General features: G+C 43.8%; 2 protein-coding genes across 2 annotated transcripts; both read left to right on the top strand.

Annotated features, from left to right (window-relative positions):
* The first annotated feature begins 55 nt into the window (after positions 1 to 55).
* Positions 56 to 7,869, top strand: LOC113501379. The gene is made up of 8 exons (XM_026882512.1): positions 56 to 1,268; positions 3,214 to 3,552; positions 3,627 to 3,787; positions 6,704 to 6,777; positions 6,841 to 7,052; positions 7,114 to 7,203; positions 7,271 to 7,653; positions 7,724 to 7,869. Exons 1-8 carry the CDS (start codon positions 1,052 to 1,054, stop codon positions 7,772 to 7,774), a joined length of 1,527 nt encoding a protein of 508 aa, XP_026738313.1. The 5' UTR covers positions 56 to 1,051; the 3' UTR covers positions 7,775 to 7,869.
* A 1,517-nt stretch (positions 7,870 to 9,386) lies between these two features.
* LOC113501273 lies at positions 9,387 to 11,054 on the top strand. Its single transcript, XM_026882372.1, has 2 exons — positions 9,387 to 9,476; positions 9,757 to 11,054. Exon 2 carries the CDS (start codon positions 9,811 to 9,813, stop codon positions 10,993 to 10,995), a length of 1,185 nt encoding a protein of 394 aa, XP_026738173.1. The 5' UTR covers positions 9,387 to 9,476; positions 9,757 to 9,810; the 3' UTR covers positions 10,996 to 11,054.
* Positions 11,055 to 18,232: the final 7,178 nt, after the last annotated feature.

Raw genomic sequence — 18,232 nt, forward strand, 5'->3', positions numbered from 1 at the left:
ATGTAATCAACACTAAATACTTTGTCTTCAATTTTACAATTTTATACGTACTTAAAATATATTGCAATACACACATTCATGTAATGAGATCGGGTACACTTGCGAGCAATCAAATCGTCTCAAACCAACATTACGCACTGATGTATCAACATTACTAAAACTACCTACTAACTCTGCTAAGCGGTATAAATGTAATGTACCTAACGATATAATTTAAGGTTTCGTTAATATTGACATCCAATTATAATTTTGAATAATTTATTTATAGATAGTATTATGATAGAAATTTAGAACGAAGGGTTGGTTTCTGCAAATGCAAAAACTTCCGCAGTATGCAACTGTTTCAGCGAAACAACACTGTGTAACTCATTCGCATGGACGCCTGTAGATCTGGCCACTCGTATACATTCTGCACTCTTCAGTGAAGTGGGCTGGCCACCATTATACTATGTCCCGAACGAGATGCTCACAAACAAACTGTAGGCGCGCGTGTCGGTGACCATCAGTCAATTAGAGACCCGTCACAGGCCTTTCTTTAAGCGCCTTCTTTCCTTCCTTTCGCGAACGGCCAGCCTTATCGTAAAAATAAAGATGTTATTAACATGGTCGAATTTTACCGCCTTTTATAGGAAAGGTAGTGAGTGGCTTATGAAGAAAATGTGCTTTATCACATAGTTTACTTTTTATGATTCCTCGCACGCAGTATACTTTCAAATGACTTATTTTTGACGTAAAGGCACGCAATGAAAGCCGATTTTTGTTTGTAGTTGAACCCTTAAATGTTGTAATGGCAATTTTAGATCCATTTGTAATTGACTACCTTGAACCTTCTCTGTAAAACCGTAGCATGAAACATAACAATTTCAAAACGAAACTGACACTGTCAGTTGTCAATGTGACAGACTGGTCAGTCAGTAGTCAGTGGTCTGCTGCACTGCCGCACTGGTCATTGTGGGCTCGAAGAGGCACCGACTGATCACCGAAGGTTTCTTTTCATTAAGGTAGAGTCCGACGTAACGTTAGTGATCGGAGTGATTGGTTTCGTGTTCTGATGTGTGGATGGAGGATGTCGTTGTGGCAGAGCGAGGAGCAGCTATGCGGTGTGGTGCTGCACGAGGTGTTCGCGTGGCTGTCGGGCCCGCAGCTGGCGCGCGCCGGCGCCGCCTGTCGCGCGTGGCGCCGCGCGGCCGCCGAGCCCGCGCACTGGCGCCGCCTGCTGCAGAGCCGCGCGGGCCGCGCCGTGCCGCGCCCGGGCCCCGCGGGAGACGGTAACCGCCCTGCTGCATTGCTGCATTGCTCGTGTCTAACATAGCATGACTTACACGGGTGAGTTTTATACGCTACTAGCTGTCGCCCGCGACTTCGTCGCATGGTTAGAAGATATAAGTTAGGAATTTGTGAACAGAAATCCTCGAGAATAAATAATTTTCCCTATTTTTGACACATTTTCCGTTATATCTTCGGTCCTATTTAGTCGCAGCGTGATGTTATATAGCTTAAAACCTTCCTTGATGAATTGTCTATTTAACTCAAAAATATTTTTTCAATTTAAACCAGTACTTCCTGAGTTTAGTGCGTTCAAAGAAAGAAACAAACAAACTCTTCAGCTTTTTATATTTGCAGTATAGATATGCTTAACTGTCAAGAGTGGTGTTTTGTGCTATTCAAACTACTATGCAGTGTAATGCATATCCCTTCATATACCTCTCATGTTGTAACATATCATTATGAAGCTGGCTTTCTTCCGAAAGAACTCATTCTTAGGATATCATATCTGTGTGATACAACAATAGGCTCCTGATTTGATTGACTTTTTTGGAATATAATTGGTTACTTTTTTCAGCCAATTCCAAGAATAGTGCAATTTATTTAGATTAAACATGCATTTAGATTTATACATGAGTATCTTCTAATATATAAAATTCCCGTGTCACGATGTTAGTTACCGTACTCCTCCGAAACGGCTTGAGGGATTCTTATGAAATTTTGTATACATATTGGGTAGGTCTGAATAGAACAACATAATAAAAAAAACAACATACCGCTAAGTATTAAGGGTTGCTCACACTAAAAAAATTTATTTTATTTTTTGGACGAAATTATTTTTATTTTTATTATAATGGAGCATTAAAAAACATACAACTAGAAAAAAAAAATTTGGCGAAACAACGTTTGCTGGGTCAGCTAGTATTATAATAAAAGTAAGCCATTGTAGTTAAAAAAAAGCCTTATACAACAGCCTCAAAGTATTTAGTGACTATAGGACTAACTCGGTAAGCAGCACTCTGTCATAGCTTCATATTATATTACTTGCAAAGGAGAAGCTTTTTTAAAAATATGCATTAAAGTTTTACTTACTTTGACAAAAGCACACGTCTATAATTATATAGTTAATATCATGTTTACTTTCAATGTGTAGGCGGAAGTTTGTCTTAATGTGAGTTTGTTAGGTTAGCTCTTTACACTTAGAACCATTTTTGATGATGATGATGATTTTGCTTTTTGTAAATTCAAATACTTAGCCATGGACGGTTAAGAATTTACCTAAATTTAAATTTGGGCACTACCCAAACACATAAAAAAAGGTTCATTAAAAGAGCTCCAGCTATTTATGTTCACTGAATTACCCACATGCAGTAGACTTATCTATTATTTATTATTATCATATCACGGTGTGCAAAGTTGAATTCCTCAGAAATGGCTCTACCGATTCCCATTAAATTTTGTATGCAGTATTGTATTATGTATTTTGTATATGGGGTATGTTTGAGAATACGATTTATTTTTTAAAGCCCCATTTTTCTATATTTCCTAGAACTAATTTGTATGGCAAAATTACTTTGATATGCCACGGCTAGTTTACAGAACTATCTTGTCAGATTGTTGCAACTCAATTTTGGCACAGCCAATATATAAATTGTAATGGAGTGAAATTTAAAAATGTGATTTTTAGGATGTTTTCAATCTATTAATATTTGTTTACCTGTGTGTGGTTTTAAAAATGTCGATACTAATTGCTTGAACCTCAGTTTAAACATCCGCGTGGATATGAAGATCTGAGGCACGATTTTTGTAAATGGGTTAAATAGTTTCAGAGTCACTTAGCAATTAAAAGAAGGTGAATGTCATTGACTGTTTGAATTGTTGACGTGGTTAAACATACATGGTTATATTGGTAGTCATAGCGTGATGCGGGTGCGGGTTCGGTTGCAGCGGCGGCGTGGCGACAGGAGTACGTGTCGGCGTGCGCGGGCTGGCGGCTGCTGGCGCGACACCGCGCGTCCGCCGCGCTGCTGCACGCCAGCCTGGCGCCGGGCGGCGAGCGCCTGGCGCTGGGCGCGGCCGACGCCAGCGTGGGCGTGTGGGGCGCGGGGCGCGCGCGCGCCGCCTGGCGGGAACTGGCGCGCCTCGAGCTGCGCCGCCGCGGCTGGAGCGCCGTGGCCCGCGTGTGCTGGGCCCCGGCCGCGCCCGCCGCGCCCGCCTCCCGCCTGCTGCTCGCCGGCCCGCTCGCGCTCTCCGCAGACTGGGAGCTCGTCGTGCTGCACGTTCAAGGTCTCTCTCGCTTTCGATTTGGATCACTTTCGTTCTTTTGTCTGTGCAAATTATGTGATTGAAACATGTTCCAGAGGACGGCCAATGCGGTTCTATATCCAGTCGCGTGCGGTGCAGTGCTGGTGCCGCTGGTTGCTGGGCTGACGCTGTCGGCGACAGCTTCCTATCGCTAGAACTGCGACGACTCGGTCCCGGACTGTTCTACACATCCGTTTGGCTGAACGCCGCCACGCAGGTAGATACATACATATATTATATAGGTGATAGAGCATTTTAAGAGCCATTTCACAAAATGATTGCGCTCAAGTTTAGGCAAAAGAGTGCGTCATTGTCTATGTGTGCGTAGCGAGTCACACGAATGCAATATAAGTGCAGTGCAACACGAGAGTCAAGACCGACGAAAAAATCTTGAGCCGTTATCGTAATATGTTCTGGTAAAAATTATAGATTATGAAAAATTTAGTATTTTATTTAGCGTAATGGGTTTACACATTACGCTAAATAAAATAAACACAAAGACACTGATAGGTATTATGTAAAATATTTATAGCAAATGATACTTATAAAAAAATGGTAAAATTGAACACGGGGTGGATGTACAATGGGGCCGGTGTTTCCTTGTTGTCTACGTCGGATCAGATACAAAAGTGCTACCCTCTTCCATGCGGTTTAGACATAGAAATCTAAATAACAAGGTAATAGAAATGGCATACACCGCGGCGATCTATCGAAACGCATGTCGCCGGTGGGCGGGGCTTCAACACATTCACAGCAAATAACTACGCAATCACGCAAACATTAACATCGAGAAGACCAAGCAAACAACACTAGGCCGTACGTCTAATGCAATAAGATTGACTTTGTCGTTGTATGGATTCACTAACTCACACAGTCATTGCATTTTTTGCATTAGTTGTAGTGATTACGTAAACTACACTAGGGATTGACTACGGATCCGATATATAATGAAAGACGAAATTATGAGTGACAATGTTTTTTGTTGTATTCTTCTATGGATTACATTATAATATGTACTTACTTACAAAAAAAAAATCGCTAATTGTCGGTTGACAAAAAAAAATATTATTAGGAAATACTTGGTACCTAGGTAGGTTTGGTTTATACGGTGACTTTTTAGTCGTCTTACAAAAGCAGCCCAGTTCATGTATCGAATGACTAGTAAACGTTCATAATAAAAAAATAGGTATTTATGAGATTTGGATAAATTTAAATTGCAATTTTTATTCAATGCTATGCTATAGCGCATGGCGTACTTTTTGAAACATTCAGTTGCGAGCGCGGTCCGAGCCGTAAAAATGGAGAGGGGCGCGGGCGGCGGCGGGCGGTAGGTTATCAAGCATGCATTTAATTTCATAGTGTATATTCGTTAGTATAGTTATAGGGTACCAATTTCGTTTACCCGTGGTAGTCATCTACTTGTCTTTTGTATTTATTTGCATCCTGCGGGATTCTGAAATAAAAATATATTCAATAATATGTTCACAAAAACAAACGACTATTAAAATTGTTACTTTTCGTATACAATGTTCATTTTGGATAATTTGTCCGCACTTAACCACATCACTATTTCCGACAGTTTTGTGCGGCCGTACCACTACAAATACGATCGCATTGATAAATATTATTTTTCGTTATACATTTCTCTTTTTAAAACGGTGCATTTCTGTAAGTCTCTTACTGCAGAGGCAATGATAAGTAAAGAATGCAATTGTTGCAGGATGGTGCGATATAAATATGGTTTATAATGAAGGTTATGTTTTGAAATTTAATTTTGCAATAACATCAATATTACTGCAATAATTTACTTACCGATAAAATGTTATTTCTTTATTTATGTTATTACACGATGCAGATGAATTTCCAGCCTGAGAAACGCCGCAAAACACCATTTTTAGTGGTTCTTGCTGTGACGACGTTCCGCGAGCGACTGAGCGTAAGTTCGCGCGCTGGTGTCGTCCAAGACACCAGTGTGGCGACAAGGTCACGCGGCGTTGGCACTTCTATTACCTTGTTATTTAGATTTCTATGGGTTTAGACGATTTTTCATTCTAAAATCCTAAAAAAATAACTATTAATTTTCGATATCTACATATAAATCAATGTTAAATATATAATAAAAAAATATATAAAAATAAATCTATTTTACCAGACGACTGATATACCTCCTTACTTATTGCAAACAATTAATAAAAAAAATATATAATTATTTTACAAAAAAAAGACACATCTTAACAATATGTGAAAACAAACAAAATCTTAACTTACGAAAAAAAAATACAAAGCGGATCAAAATTATGTGGTCGTAGCATAATATTCACTTTATTTCGTGAGCGCTCGGAAATCGGGACGACGGAAAAAATTGCACAGGTCCTTCCACGACAGGCGCTCGCGCTGTTCTGATTGATGCACAATTGCACACTTACGTTTAGTAATTTATTGTGATGTAGACTGATGTTCAAATTGATATTTTGACAAATTTTATGCAAATATTGTCAAAATAACTATAGGGTTCGTTTTTCTAAAGAACATAGATTATTTTGGAATAATTTTATTTTCATAATTATTTCAACCAAAAAACACGTATAAAAAACAAAATAAAAGTAAAAAATTGGTCGAAGAATTTATTTTTTTACTCATCAATGGTAATAAAATTCAGGAATCTATTTCATTAAACGACTACTAAAATACATGTCTGAACCTGTACGTATTTTTTTAAGTTTCATTTATGAGTATTATTGATAGATTTAGGACTCAGAAGTTGACACTGCGGTAATTTTTCAGTAAAATGGTTGTGGGAGATGGGACATTACAAATAAAACAAACCGATTTTAGTAAATGTGTTACATTAAACGTCAATATAAACGATTAATCTACATTTTATATTCGTTCAATAAATTCTAGGTATTACCTAAGATGGTAATAGAGAAGCTCAAATCTTAACAATTCGGGCGAAAATGTAAAATGGCTCTTAACAGTTACCAAACCGAGAGCAATTGAGACAAGTTCACGAAACCATTGCGACACATATACATACTTATGAGCATGCGCGCGACTAGACAATTACTAAGTATCTAATCGTTTTAGTTAATGTAGTACTAAAAAGTAAGTTTCGAATACGGTTTGCTCGCAGGAAACGCAGTCGGAGTATACCGGAGTCCGTGCGCCACTGCTAAGAATTTACAACGAGGACAGCGCACACATAACGTGAGAAGTGTTTCTCTTCGGCGCCCTCGTGCTCGCAGCCGCTCATCGGCGTCTCTCCTGCAGGCATGCAGCCGTCGCCAGCGCACCCGACGAAGACGAGGAGAGCTCGGGCCCAGCGTACTGGCGGGCGGTGAGGCCGCGAGCGAGTGCGACCGCGCCGGGCCCGCGCGTGCTGCTGGCCGGCGGCGGACGCCTGCTGCGCGCGTGGCCCGTGGCGGCGCCGCGCCCGCCGCCGCTGCAGGCGCGCGCCGCCGGCGAGCTGGCGGAGCGCGTGCGTCTGCTGCGCCAGCGCCGCGCCCTGCCGCCCGCGCCCGCCGCCGAGCCCACCGCGGCCAGCGTGCGCGCCGCCTGCACGCCGCCCGCGCACTCCTGCCGCCTCAGCGCGCCTCTCGCCGGACTCGTCGTGCATGATCGGTAGGTTACTAGGTACGTACATGTGTCTTTTTCACGAGTCGATGTCAGATCCAAATCTCTAAATTGTACCTTTATACAGCGAGCGTTGCTTTTGGGCGGTATGCAGTGACGGCAGCGCGACGTGTCTGTCGGTGCCAATGCTGCAGGTGCTGTGGCGCGTGTCGGGCGCGGGCGCCAGCGCCGCGGCCCCCGCGCACTACGTGCAGCCCGCCGTGTCGGACGCGTACCTGGCCAGGTGAGGGGCGCGCGGGCGCTGCGTCCGCTCTCGTGCAGCTGAGTGACTGGTGTGGTGTGCGCAGCCCGGCGGGCGAGTACTCGCCGCTGGTGTGGTGGCGCTCGGCGCGGTCGGGCGCGGGCAGCGCGGCGGGCGCGGGGCTGCGCCACGCGGCGCCGGCGGTGGGCTGCCTGCTGCCGGCCGCGCGCCCGCGCTACCTGCTGGTGCTGGCCGGCGACGAGCTCTACGTGAGTGTTGGCGCCCGCGACCTGCTCGCCGCATGCCACGCCGAGCTAACCTGTTCTGTTTCTTTGCCAGGTGTGGCGTAGCCGCGCTACCCTCCAAAGCGGCCCATTTGATGTGTTGTAACAATTGTAGCAGCAGATTCGTTATTTTGTAACATTCAATTTGTAACGATATTCAGGAAATACTCCAATAAACCTTAAACCTAATGCTATTTAAAAGTTTGTTTTATTTAATTTCTCACCGTCACGATTACATTCGAGCTCGAATTCCTCGCACGTGAATATGCGCTTGAGTTGCACTGTACTTGGAAATTGTTATTTTTTTTTTCTAAAATAAAAGTAGCTTAACTACGTTACTCTCTATTATATCAGCTACCTGCCAATAAAAGTCTTCAAAATCGATCCAGCCATTTCATAGATTAGCTGGAAGAAACAGACAATGATTGTAAATTATTATTTTTTAATAATTCAAATTATGTATGAGAGTGATAAATAAATAAAATAAATAAATTTAATGTTCAAAAGCATGAATTCCCTTTTATGATAACATTCCATTGGGTCATGTGGGGTAAGCCTGGTGTTCCGCAGGGGTCAGTCCTAGGACCCCTCCTGTGGAACATCGGGTACGATTGGGCCCTCAGAGGGGCCCTCCTCTCTGGTATGCGGGTCGTCTGCTACGCGGACGATACCCTGATTTTAGCCTCGGTTTCTGACCCCCGGGAATGCATCCGGCGTGCGACCTCCGGCGTCCAGGTGGTTGTAGGTCGCATCCGGATGCTCGGCTTGGACGTGGCTCTGGGGAAAACCGACTAACATCAATTTTTTATACCCTTAAGTGTGTTGCTCACAAAAAAATATATTTTGTTTTTTGGACGAAATGTTTTGTTTTTTTTTTATTTATAATGTGGCATTAAATATATAAAAAATATACAACTAGCTGTTGCCCGCTACTTCGCCCGCGTCAAGGTCGGTTATATCGCGTTTCCAAGAGAACACTTCAAAAGTCCGGTATAAAAAGTATCCTATGTTCTTTTTCAAGGTTAACTCTATATCTGTACCAAATTTCATTAAAATCAGTTCAGTGGTTTAGACGTGAAAGCGTAACAGACAGACAGACACTTACTACAGTTACTTTCGCCTTTATAATATTAGTAGGGACTAGAAATTATTTATTAGGCAAAACCACGTTAACTGGGTCAGCTACTATATAAATAGTATTACATATATAGGTAGTATGGGCGTATGGATTGGTTTCTTCTCAATGGCGGATGGAAAATGTCTTTCCTTTGACAAAAGTCTCGAATCACTCTCTATTATCTTCCACTTTCTGTGCAGAGTTACAGTTCTTTCAGTGCAGAATAAATGATCCGTGGTTTTGTAGGAAATTGAAATGATAAGAATGACAACACAATTTATAAACTTTGAATCGCTAAAAGACCAACTAGTTTAGAACTAGAGGGCGATGGCGGGCGCAGTGTGCGTCGAGCACACAGCCGGCTCGGCCGCCGCACGACACACACACCGACATGGCTCTCCGCGTGGTCCGGCGCAGCGCGGCAGGCGTGCTGCGGGGCGTGCGCGCGCGCGCCTGCGAGCCGCGCGACGTGCCCGCGTGCCCGCCGCGCCTGCCCGCGGGCTGCGAGCCGCGCGACGTGCCCGCGTGCCCGCCATGCGCGCCCGCCGCGCAGCCCGCGTGCCGCGCGCGCCCGCCCTCCGTGCGCCGCGCCGAGCGCCGCGTGTGCTGCGCGCCGCCGCAAGGCGCGCGCCCACCCTGCACGCCGCGCGACCCGCCCTGCTCGCTCAACTGCGAACACTTGCAAGAGAAGGTATGTCCACCGTCGGACCGCACTGAACACTACTACTTTTGGACTATAATTTTCGGCATAACCTACCAGACTTTCGTCGTATTCTGAGCCATCATGTCATTGTGCTCCGTTAGTCTTTGTTTTTAATGTCTAATAAAACAAAAACATTATTAACCATAAAATAAAAAAAACCATGTAAGTTATTCATTATTATAAAACCAAAGGTAGTAGTTTTTTTTGTATAGGTATGTTGCTAATGAAATGGTTGTGGGCACATTCCAACCAAAGTTAAAACTTGCAGGTCCGTCAAAAGTCATTTTGTCGAGGAAGAGTCGACGTTTCTACCTCGTCCACGATGAAAACATGCGATTGTGGGGAGCTGGATCCAGTCGCGCGACGAATTATGCTCGCCAAGAGAGTGCGGCAGGCGGAATACGAGCGAGAAGTGGTGGTCCGCGCGAGCAAACGCTGCTTCGAGCCCGCGCCTCCTGTGCCCGGCTTTAGCCTTGGCGCCGAGCGCGAGTGCGCGCGCGCTACGGACGGCTGCACGTACACCATGCGCGCAGTGCACGCGCCCCGCACGCGCTGCGGCCCTGGCCGCACGCCCCCGCCCCCGCGCTGCGTGGAGCTGGTGCCTGACGACGGCTGCCGCATCCGGGGCGACTCGCACCTCGACCCTTGCGCACACCGCCCTCGCGTAATGATCGAGATCGACCGCAGCGTCAACACTGACATAAGTCTCAAGCGGCCTTCGGCCGACCATTCGCCGAGTAAACCCATGCCCGGTCCGGGGTCTGGTCCCCGGCCTTGCCCAGTGGGCAAGGCCAGGGTGGTACCGAAGTGGTGCGCCGACCCCCCGCGGCCTGCCCCCTCGCCGCCTTGCTGTCGCCGCCCCTCTTTAGTCGAGCGGCTGCGCGCCCGCTCGGCATCTTGTCCACCTGATCCACGTTGTAAGCGGCGATTACATACTACATCCGTTGTGCTCGGCAAAACTTCAAAGCCTGTCCCTTCTAACTCGAGTGGCTTGGACGCGATACTTCAAAACAAAAAGAACCTTAAAGAAGCTGGAATAGGACGGTTTGTTAAGGATGAGTGTGGCCAGGCAGCACCCTCACGGCAGCGAGCCCCTGCCGGCAAGCTGGAGCTGCGGCTGCCGCCTGGGACCGAGCGCGTAGCCGTGCACGTGTCGCTGCACGGCTCGACCCCCAGCACATGCGCCACTACCTCTCCGCCTGTAACATCATCCGCTACCAGCTGTATCGAACCACCTTCCAATTCGTGTAACAAACTTAGGGAAACATGTGAAAAACAAAATTCTTGGCTATCAATTAAGAACATTAAAAAAAATATATCCGGCTGCCGTTTAGAGGAGGAGTCGCCTATGACGCGGGTACCGGCGGCGGGGCGCTGCGCTGGGCCCCGTCGCCCCGCCATCGCGCCGCGCTGCGGGCCCGCCGCGCCCCCGGAGCCAGCCGCGCCCCGCCGCTGCTCGTCTACATCTGCTTACATTGCCAATACTGTTATTGTTGACTCATTTTAATTCAGCAATAGCACAGTGTGTGTGTCATTTTCTTTTGTAATAAATTTCTAAAAGAACAGAATACGAAGAATTATTCATTACTAGTCTAAATTACTGCCAAGTTTCTCCAATTCCATCCAGTACTTTTAGCGTGAGAAACAAACATTCAAACATTCGCGTTTTATTACATACTCAAGCTGTACACGAAACAAAATAAACTTGATATAGGTATAACTGGGTCCATTTTATCTGCACCATCATCAGATGGATATAGCTGAGAAACTGAGCTTTTCAATTACAGTTCTTCATGCATCACTGTCGACTTCATCGATAATTTTGTAATATAATAGCGACCCGCCCCGGCTTCGCACGGGAGCAGTGCTAATATATGCCACAGAATTTCTTTAACGTTCTTTAGTTTAATAAGGATTCATACCATCGTCGCTGCATCGTAATGAAAAACTTTGGAATAAACGTTCGAAATTTGAAAAATTGAATACTTGTCGTATTTATTTTGATAAGGATTAGATACCATCTCGACAAAAACAGCTTCACAAAGAAGTTTTGTTTTGGAATAAAATTATAAGCCAACAAAAATGGTTATAGTGAGTCAACCTTAAAAGATAGACATATGCTGTCTAAGACTCTTTTGTAGATCTTTTATGGTGTACAATATTGTAGAACATTATTTTGATGTAGCTCTTGGGGTTAAGTCAGCGTTTGCAATGAAAGTATAAAATAAAATTTTTGCAAAAAAAGTGGTTATTGTGAGCGAACCTTAAGAGATAGAGATATGTCCTCGCAGACTTTTTGTAGATCTCTTTATGGTGTTCAATATTGTAGAACTTTATTTTGAAGTAGCTTTTTTGATTAAGCAAGCGTTTGCAATGAAAGCGTAATAAAATAGTAGGTAAATACATTTGAAATCGCTAAAATTGACTATGTTCCTGTACGAAAATTATTAAAAACATTTTATCTATTAAAGAAAACTATTATTCAAGGGGAAATAGGGACAGAAAAAACCGTTCTGTTTTATAATATGTAGTGATAATATACGACACAGTGCACGCACCCAAACGCAAAACCAATGGCGAGCCGGAAAGTATTGATATCCAACATCGTACCGAAATTGTGCAATGGCTGTAACCAGAGGCCCCAGTCACACTTTCCCACAGCCAAGAAACAAGCGAGCTCTTCAGCATTGGTTGACGTATCAATGAATTTATTCCGTATCGAAATGCAAAGCGGCTCTCCCCACTGTCTTTGAGAACAAAGTTGTTCGGGGAGACAGGGGCCGGCGCAGGACATTTTCCAACTGTTAACTGCCTGGACATGCGTAGGTTCTGAAAATAAACCAGAGAAGACCCTAAGAGTTCGCTCGATAACTGACCGAAGACGAAAACGCTGGTCAGCTTAGGCTGAAACTTTAACGAATACCTAGTCCACTAAAACAAATCAGCAATGTGGCCTGGGACATACAATCCTTACTAATATTATAAATGTGAAAGTGTGGATGATGATGTCTGTTACGCTTTCACGTCTAAACCACTGAACTTATTTTGATAAAATTTGGTAATGGACAAACAGCTTTTTTTAATGCTCATCACTAAACATTCACGCTCAACAGTCGAAGATACAACACATAAAAAGAAAATCCCTAGAACTCATTTTTCTGTCAAAACAACGTTTGCTGGGATATACATCTGGAGGTTTTTGGAGACCATCTATAAAGAACATACTTTTAATGTATGATCAACGTATGCCAGGATAAGAGCTCAAAAGCTCATTTTTATTTAACTTGCTTCAAATTTATCGTTACTGCTTAGCTCCTATGTGTTCTAGCGTGAGGCTATCACCTACCCGGGAGTATGGACTACAAGTACCAAGTTTGGTTAAAATCCGTTTAGCAGTTTTTGACACATGGGTGTACTTACAGACAGACAGACAAAAAAAGTATCGATCACCAATCATCCCCTAATATTAATCCAATGTACAGAATTGACGTCTCTACAGATTTAATATATGTAAGTAAGTTTTCTTGATACCCAAATTGCTACGACAAAAGAGTAAAAATAAAACTATTTAAATAAGATTTTTTTTGAAGTTCATTAGAATCTTCCTAACCTGTAATATTGTTTTCAATGATCTACATAAGTAGAATACTATCGTGGCAGTCCACTTTATGTTTTCCTTCGTTAAATTTTATTTATATTCTAGCAACACAGATTAATTTAAGATAGGTGGAGGAGGGTAGTTAACTTAAACTAAATGTAAGTTTCTTCGGGGGCAGTATGCGGTAGTCACCAGGTGAAGAAGTATCATTTTTCCGATAGTCGGTATAATGAGTTGTGCAATTAGTTAAACTAACTGTGAGTGCCGAACGTGTTCGCGGAGATGGTGTTCAACAGTAGGTAGCCACTTATTAGTAGTACTTTTTTGGGTAAATCGCCTTGATTTCATTAGATATTCACATTTGTGTGTAATTTACCAACATTTTTGTTTTGGGAGGAATTGAAACTACCGTCAAAAGACCTGTCGATTAATTGATTGATGACTGACTTGAAGAAAAGACCAGACACAGAAACTCTTAAAAAATCATAAAATAATAATGAAGCTGTATTATTTGTATATCTATGTCTAGATCATCTCGTTACTTCCAAGTTACACAATTATGTTTTCTTGTATCTCTCACGTCTTCATGGAACGTAAGCAAGTGAAGAAACAGATCCGTGATAGCTACAGTACCAGCCATTTTTCCAGGTGAGATATTACAGTTTTTTCTATAAATACAAATACGTTACTAAAAGTGGAGATCAAGCAACGTACGGTCATCAATTTGTTGGTGACAAATAATTTTGTGGGTATAAACCACGAAATTTATTAATGCTATTCGTAGATACTGACACCACTGTGCCGCGAAACTGACTCGCACTGTTCTAGTTTTATTTTGGCGCTAATCTACTAAATCGAGTCTAACCCAGGAACAAGCCTTTCAAGTTGATTCAGCAAACTCGCTGACTATTTCAGAGTTCTGGCACGGCCGATGCGCCCGCACACCGCGCGACGCCCTTGGAGACATTACGATGTTCTGGAGCAGCTTCTAAGACTATCAGGTTCGGCGCACAAATTACTAGACTTATTGAGTTTATGTTAGTAGGAATATGTGAGTTATAATAAATAGTCGGCTTTTTGTTCCCAATTGTTTGTCTATGTTGTTAATTAAGAGTCTTATCATATGTATAACTTCTATTAAATGTCTAATTAGTTCTTTAGATAGATTTGCAACAAGAAATTGAGTACTGCTGATATTAATATCGACTTCACTTTGTTTTTGAAGTCAAATCAGTAGAAAATACGAAGCTAAAACATCTCAATCGCACGGGAGTTAAGTTTAATAGACGGTGCCAGAAGAAGTTTAGACTGATTTGATTATTTTAGGCAATTTATTGATATAATATTAGTACTTTTTTCATATTTAATTATATTGTGAGTTCGATACCTTTTTAATACGCTTTAGATCTGTAACACGTACCAGAAAAACCTCCGTAAATATAGCAAGACAATCGCGGCACTCTGCAAATTTCGATAAATCCGACTTACACATTCTCCCTTTTCTGAAATACACAAACGTTTTCTTATAGATAAGTCATGTGTTTAGTCATCTAGATGAGAGATCAATCATTGACTTCAACTTCAAATGGTATTGCAGTAATTCTGGTCCTTAGTAAAAGTTAATTACAGTAACCACAATAATCATTATTGGTTAAACACCCTCATGGCCGAGGAAGATAGCGGCATGGCTATTGAAGATTTGCGTTAAGTGAGTAAGACCTGTCACAATTCCTTGTCGCTTAAAAGGAAAAATGGTCTGTTGCTTCGTGCAAGGGCCCCATGATGCACGGATCGGATAGATGCACGATTAAACACTACATTTAACGCTCAAGTTGTTCCCGCTTAAAAAACACTTCTACCACGCAACACAATACCCTTTTTCTTTAAAAGATCTTTTAGAATCATTTTCTTAATGAGTCTCTGTTTGTTCAATAATCAATCACCTTTTCCAGAACTTGTACGGAGTCCTGCGGCGACAGTCCGGACAAGCCGCGATTACAACGGAGTTCAAATGCACGCACATTACGCAGTACCACGGGCACACGACCACCATGAGCTGGAGCAGCGACCAACGCTATCAGGTTCGCAGCACATATTAAAAGACTTATTGCGATTATGTTCTCACGGGTATATTTTACTTGTTATAATAACTGTCATACACTATTAGTATTCCCTAGCATTTTTCAAATGTATTCACTGAGTAATCTTTGAACATAGCTGTGGGCTACATTATTATAAAACTAAATGTGTCATTATGTTGTAATATCCCAAAGTGTATGTACATTTGTATATAGCTGTTTGTTGTTCCTTATTTGATAACACAAAAACAACTAATATTTTTCACTTAATCACGGCAAAGCGTAGATCGAAAAGATGATATCCCGGAAATCGCGTTGGTTTAACGTTTTCAATACTCAATACTCAATTATTTATTGCGTTCCATGATGTCCATCAAGGTCTTAAAATCTAATAATATAGAACCATAAACGTTTTAACGGTTTTCGTAGTTTCAAACATAGCATAGCTCGGAAAAGTCGATATCGCGGTGATCTGTAAGTTTTGTTATTTTTCGATTCTTGAGGGTTTCGTAGAATGGCGTAGCTCGGTGAAGCTCCAGAAGTCGATATCGCGGAAATCGCGTTGTTTTAAAGATTTCCGTAGTTTCTAGCATAGCATAGCTCGGAATAGTCGATATCAAGGCGATCCGTGAGTTTTGTTATTTTTCGTTTCTCGAGGTGCGTAGCAAGACTTAGGTCGACGTAGCTCGGCGAAACACAAAAAGTCGATATCGCGGAAATCGCGTTGTTTTAACGTTTTCCGTAGTTTCTAGCATAGCATAGCTCGGAATAGTCGATATCAAGGTGATCCGTGAGTTTTGTTATTTTTCGTTTCTCGAGGTGCGTAGCAAGACTTAGGTCGACGTAGCTCGGCGAAACACAAAAAGTCGATATCGCGGAAATCGCGTTGTTTTAACGTTTTCCGTAGTTTCTAGCATAGCATAGCTCGGAATAGTCGATATCAAGGTGATCCGTGAGTTTTGTTATTTTTCGTTTCTCGAGGCGCGAAGCAAGACTTAGGTCGGCGTAGCTCGGCGAAACTCCAAAAGTCGATATCGCGGAAATCGCGTTGTTTTAACGTTTTCCGTAGTTTCTAGCATAGCATAGCTCAGAATAGTCGATATCAAGGTGATCCGTGAGTTTTGTTATTTTTCGTTTCTCGAGGTGCGTGACACTACTTGGGTCGGCGTAGCTCGGCGAAACTCTAAAAGTCGATATCGCGGAAATCGCGTTGTTTTAACGTTTTCCGTAGTTTCTAACATAGCATAGCTCGGAATAGTCGATATCAAGGTGATCCGTGAGTTTTGTTATTTTTCGTTTCTCGAGGTGCGTGACACTACTTAGGTCGGCGTAGCTCGGCGAAACTCCAAAAGTCGATATCGCGGAAATCGCGTTGTTTTAACGTTTTCCGTAGTTTCTAGCATAGCATAGCTCGGAATAGTCGATATCAAGGTGATCCGTGAGTTTTGATATTTTTCGTTTCTCCAGGCACATAGCAAGACTAAGGTCGGCGTAGCTCGATGAAACTCCAAAAGTCGATATCGTGGAAATCGCGTTGTTTTAACGTTTTCCGTAGTTTCTAGCATAGCATAGCTCGGAATAGTCGATATCAAGGTGATCCGTGAGTGTTGTTATTTTTCGTTTCTCGAGGTGCGTGACACTACTTGGGTCGGCGTAGCTCGGCGAAACTCCAAAAGTCGATATCGCGGAAATCGCGTTGTTTTAACGTTTTCCGTAGTTTCTAGCAAAGCGTAGCTCGGAATAGTCAATATCAAGGTGATCCGTGAGTTTTGTTATTTTTCGTTTCTCGAGGCGCGTAGCAAGACTTAGGTTGGCGTAGCCAGGTGAAACTCCAAAAGTCGATATCGCGGAAATCGCGTTGTTTTAACGTTTTCCGTAGTTTCTAGCATAGCATAGCTCGGAATAGTCGATATCAAGGTGATCCGTGAGTGTTGTTATTTTTCGTTTCTCGAGGTTTGTAGGACCACTTGGGTCGGCGTAGCTCGGCGAAACTCCAAAAGTCGATATCGCGGAAATCGCGTTGTTTTAACGTTTTCCGTAGTTTCTAGCATAGCATAGCTCGGAATAGTCGATATCAAGGTGATCCGTGAGTTTTGTTATTTTTCGTTTCTCGAGGCGCGAAGCAAGACTTAGGTTAGGTTAGAACACGCAAGGTAAGGTCACGCTAGGTTAGGTCACGCTAGGTTAGGTCACGCTAGGTTAGGTCACGCTAGGTTAGGTCACGCTAGGTTAGGTCACGCTAGGTTAGGTCACGCTAGGTTAGGTCACGCTAGGTTAGGTCACGCTAGGTTAGGTCACGCTAGGTTAGGTCACGCTAGGTTAGGTCACGCTAGGTTAGGTCACGCTAGGTTAGGTCACGCTAGGTTAGGTCACGCTAGGTTAGGTCACGCTAGGTTAGGTCACGCTAGGTTAGGTCACGCTAGGTTAGGTCACGCTAGGTTAGGTCACGCTAGGTTAGGTTAGGTTGGGTTAGGTTAGGTTAGGTTAGGTTAGGTTCGCCGCATCAGAATCCGCATCAGATGCTGGAGGACCTCAATAGGGATCCGTGGGGGCGCCCGTACCTTATGGCGCGGAACAAGCTCCGCGCCGCCGGGCCCCCGATCACGGAGACCATGGAGGCCCAGCTGCTCCACGTCGTCGTTTCGTCCCTGTTTCCAACCCGGACAGACGTCATCCCTCCAGTGGTGGCCGCGCCTCAGGCGCCGGAGCCACTGGAGGCCATCTCGGAGGGGGAACTGGAGGCGTCCATAAGCCGCCTTCGCCCTAAGAAGACCGCCCCGGGCCCCGACGGAGTGCCGGCGCGTGCACTAGCGCTGGCACTGGGGCCCCTCGAAAGTCGATTCCGGGGTCTGCTCAACTCCTGTTTGGAGGAGGGTAGATTCCCGGAAGTATGGAAGACTGGGCGGCTCGTCCTTCTACGTAAGGAAGGACGACCGGCAGACTCGGCGTCGGGATACAGACCGATTGTCCTGCTGGACGAGGCGGGCAAGCTCTTTGAGCGTGTCATTGCTGCCCGCATCGTCCGGCATCTTGAGAGGACAGGGCCGAGTTTGTCGGAATGCCAATAC

This window comes from Trichoplusia ni, chromosome 15 (genome assembly GCF_003590095.1).
Source record: "Trichoplusia ni isolate ovarian cell line Hi5 chromosome 15, tn1, whole genome shotgun sequence".
Lineage (NCBI taxonomy): Eukaryota > Metazoa > Arthropoda > Insecta > Lepidoptera > Noctuidae > Trichoplusia > Trichoplusia ni.

What these genes read in the sequence shown, in the direction of transcription:
- LOC113501379 (XM_026882512.1), top strand. Translation starts at nt 1,052, where the DNA reads ATGTGTGGATGGAGGATGTCGTTGTGGCAGAGCGAGGAGCAGCTATGC. An exon ending in CCCGGGCCCCGCGGGAGACG is followed by an intron (nt 1,269 to 3,213) that starts GTAACCGCCCTG and finishes GTTCGGTTGCAG; the next exon opens with CGGCGGCGTGGCGACAGGAG. An exon ending in TGGCCGGCGACGAGCTCTAC is followed by an intron (nt 7,654 to 7,723) that starts GTGAGTGTTGGC and finishes TTTCTTTGCCAG; the next exon opens with GTGTGGCGTAGCCGCGCTAC.
- LOC113501273 (XM_026882372.1), top strand. Translation starts at nt 9,811, where the DNA reads ATGAAAACATGCGATTGTGGGGAGCTGGATCCAGTCGCGCGACGAATT.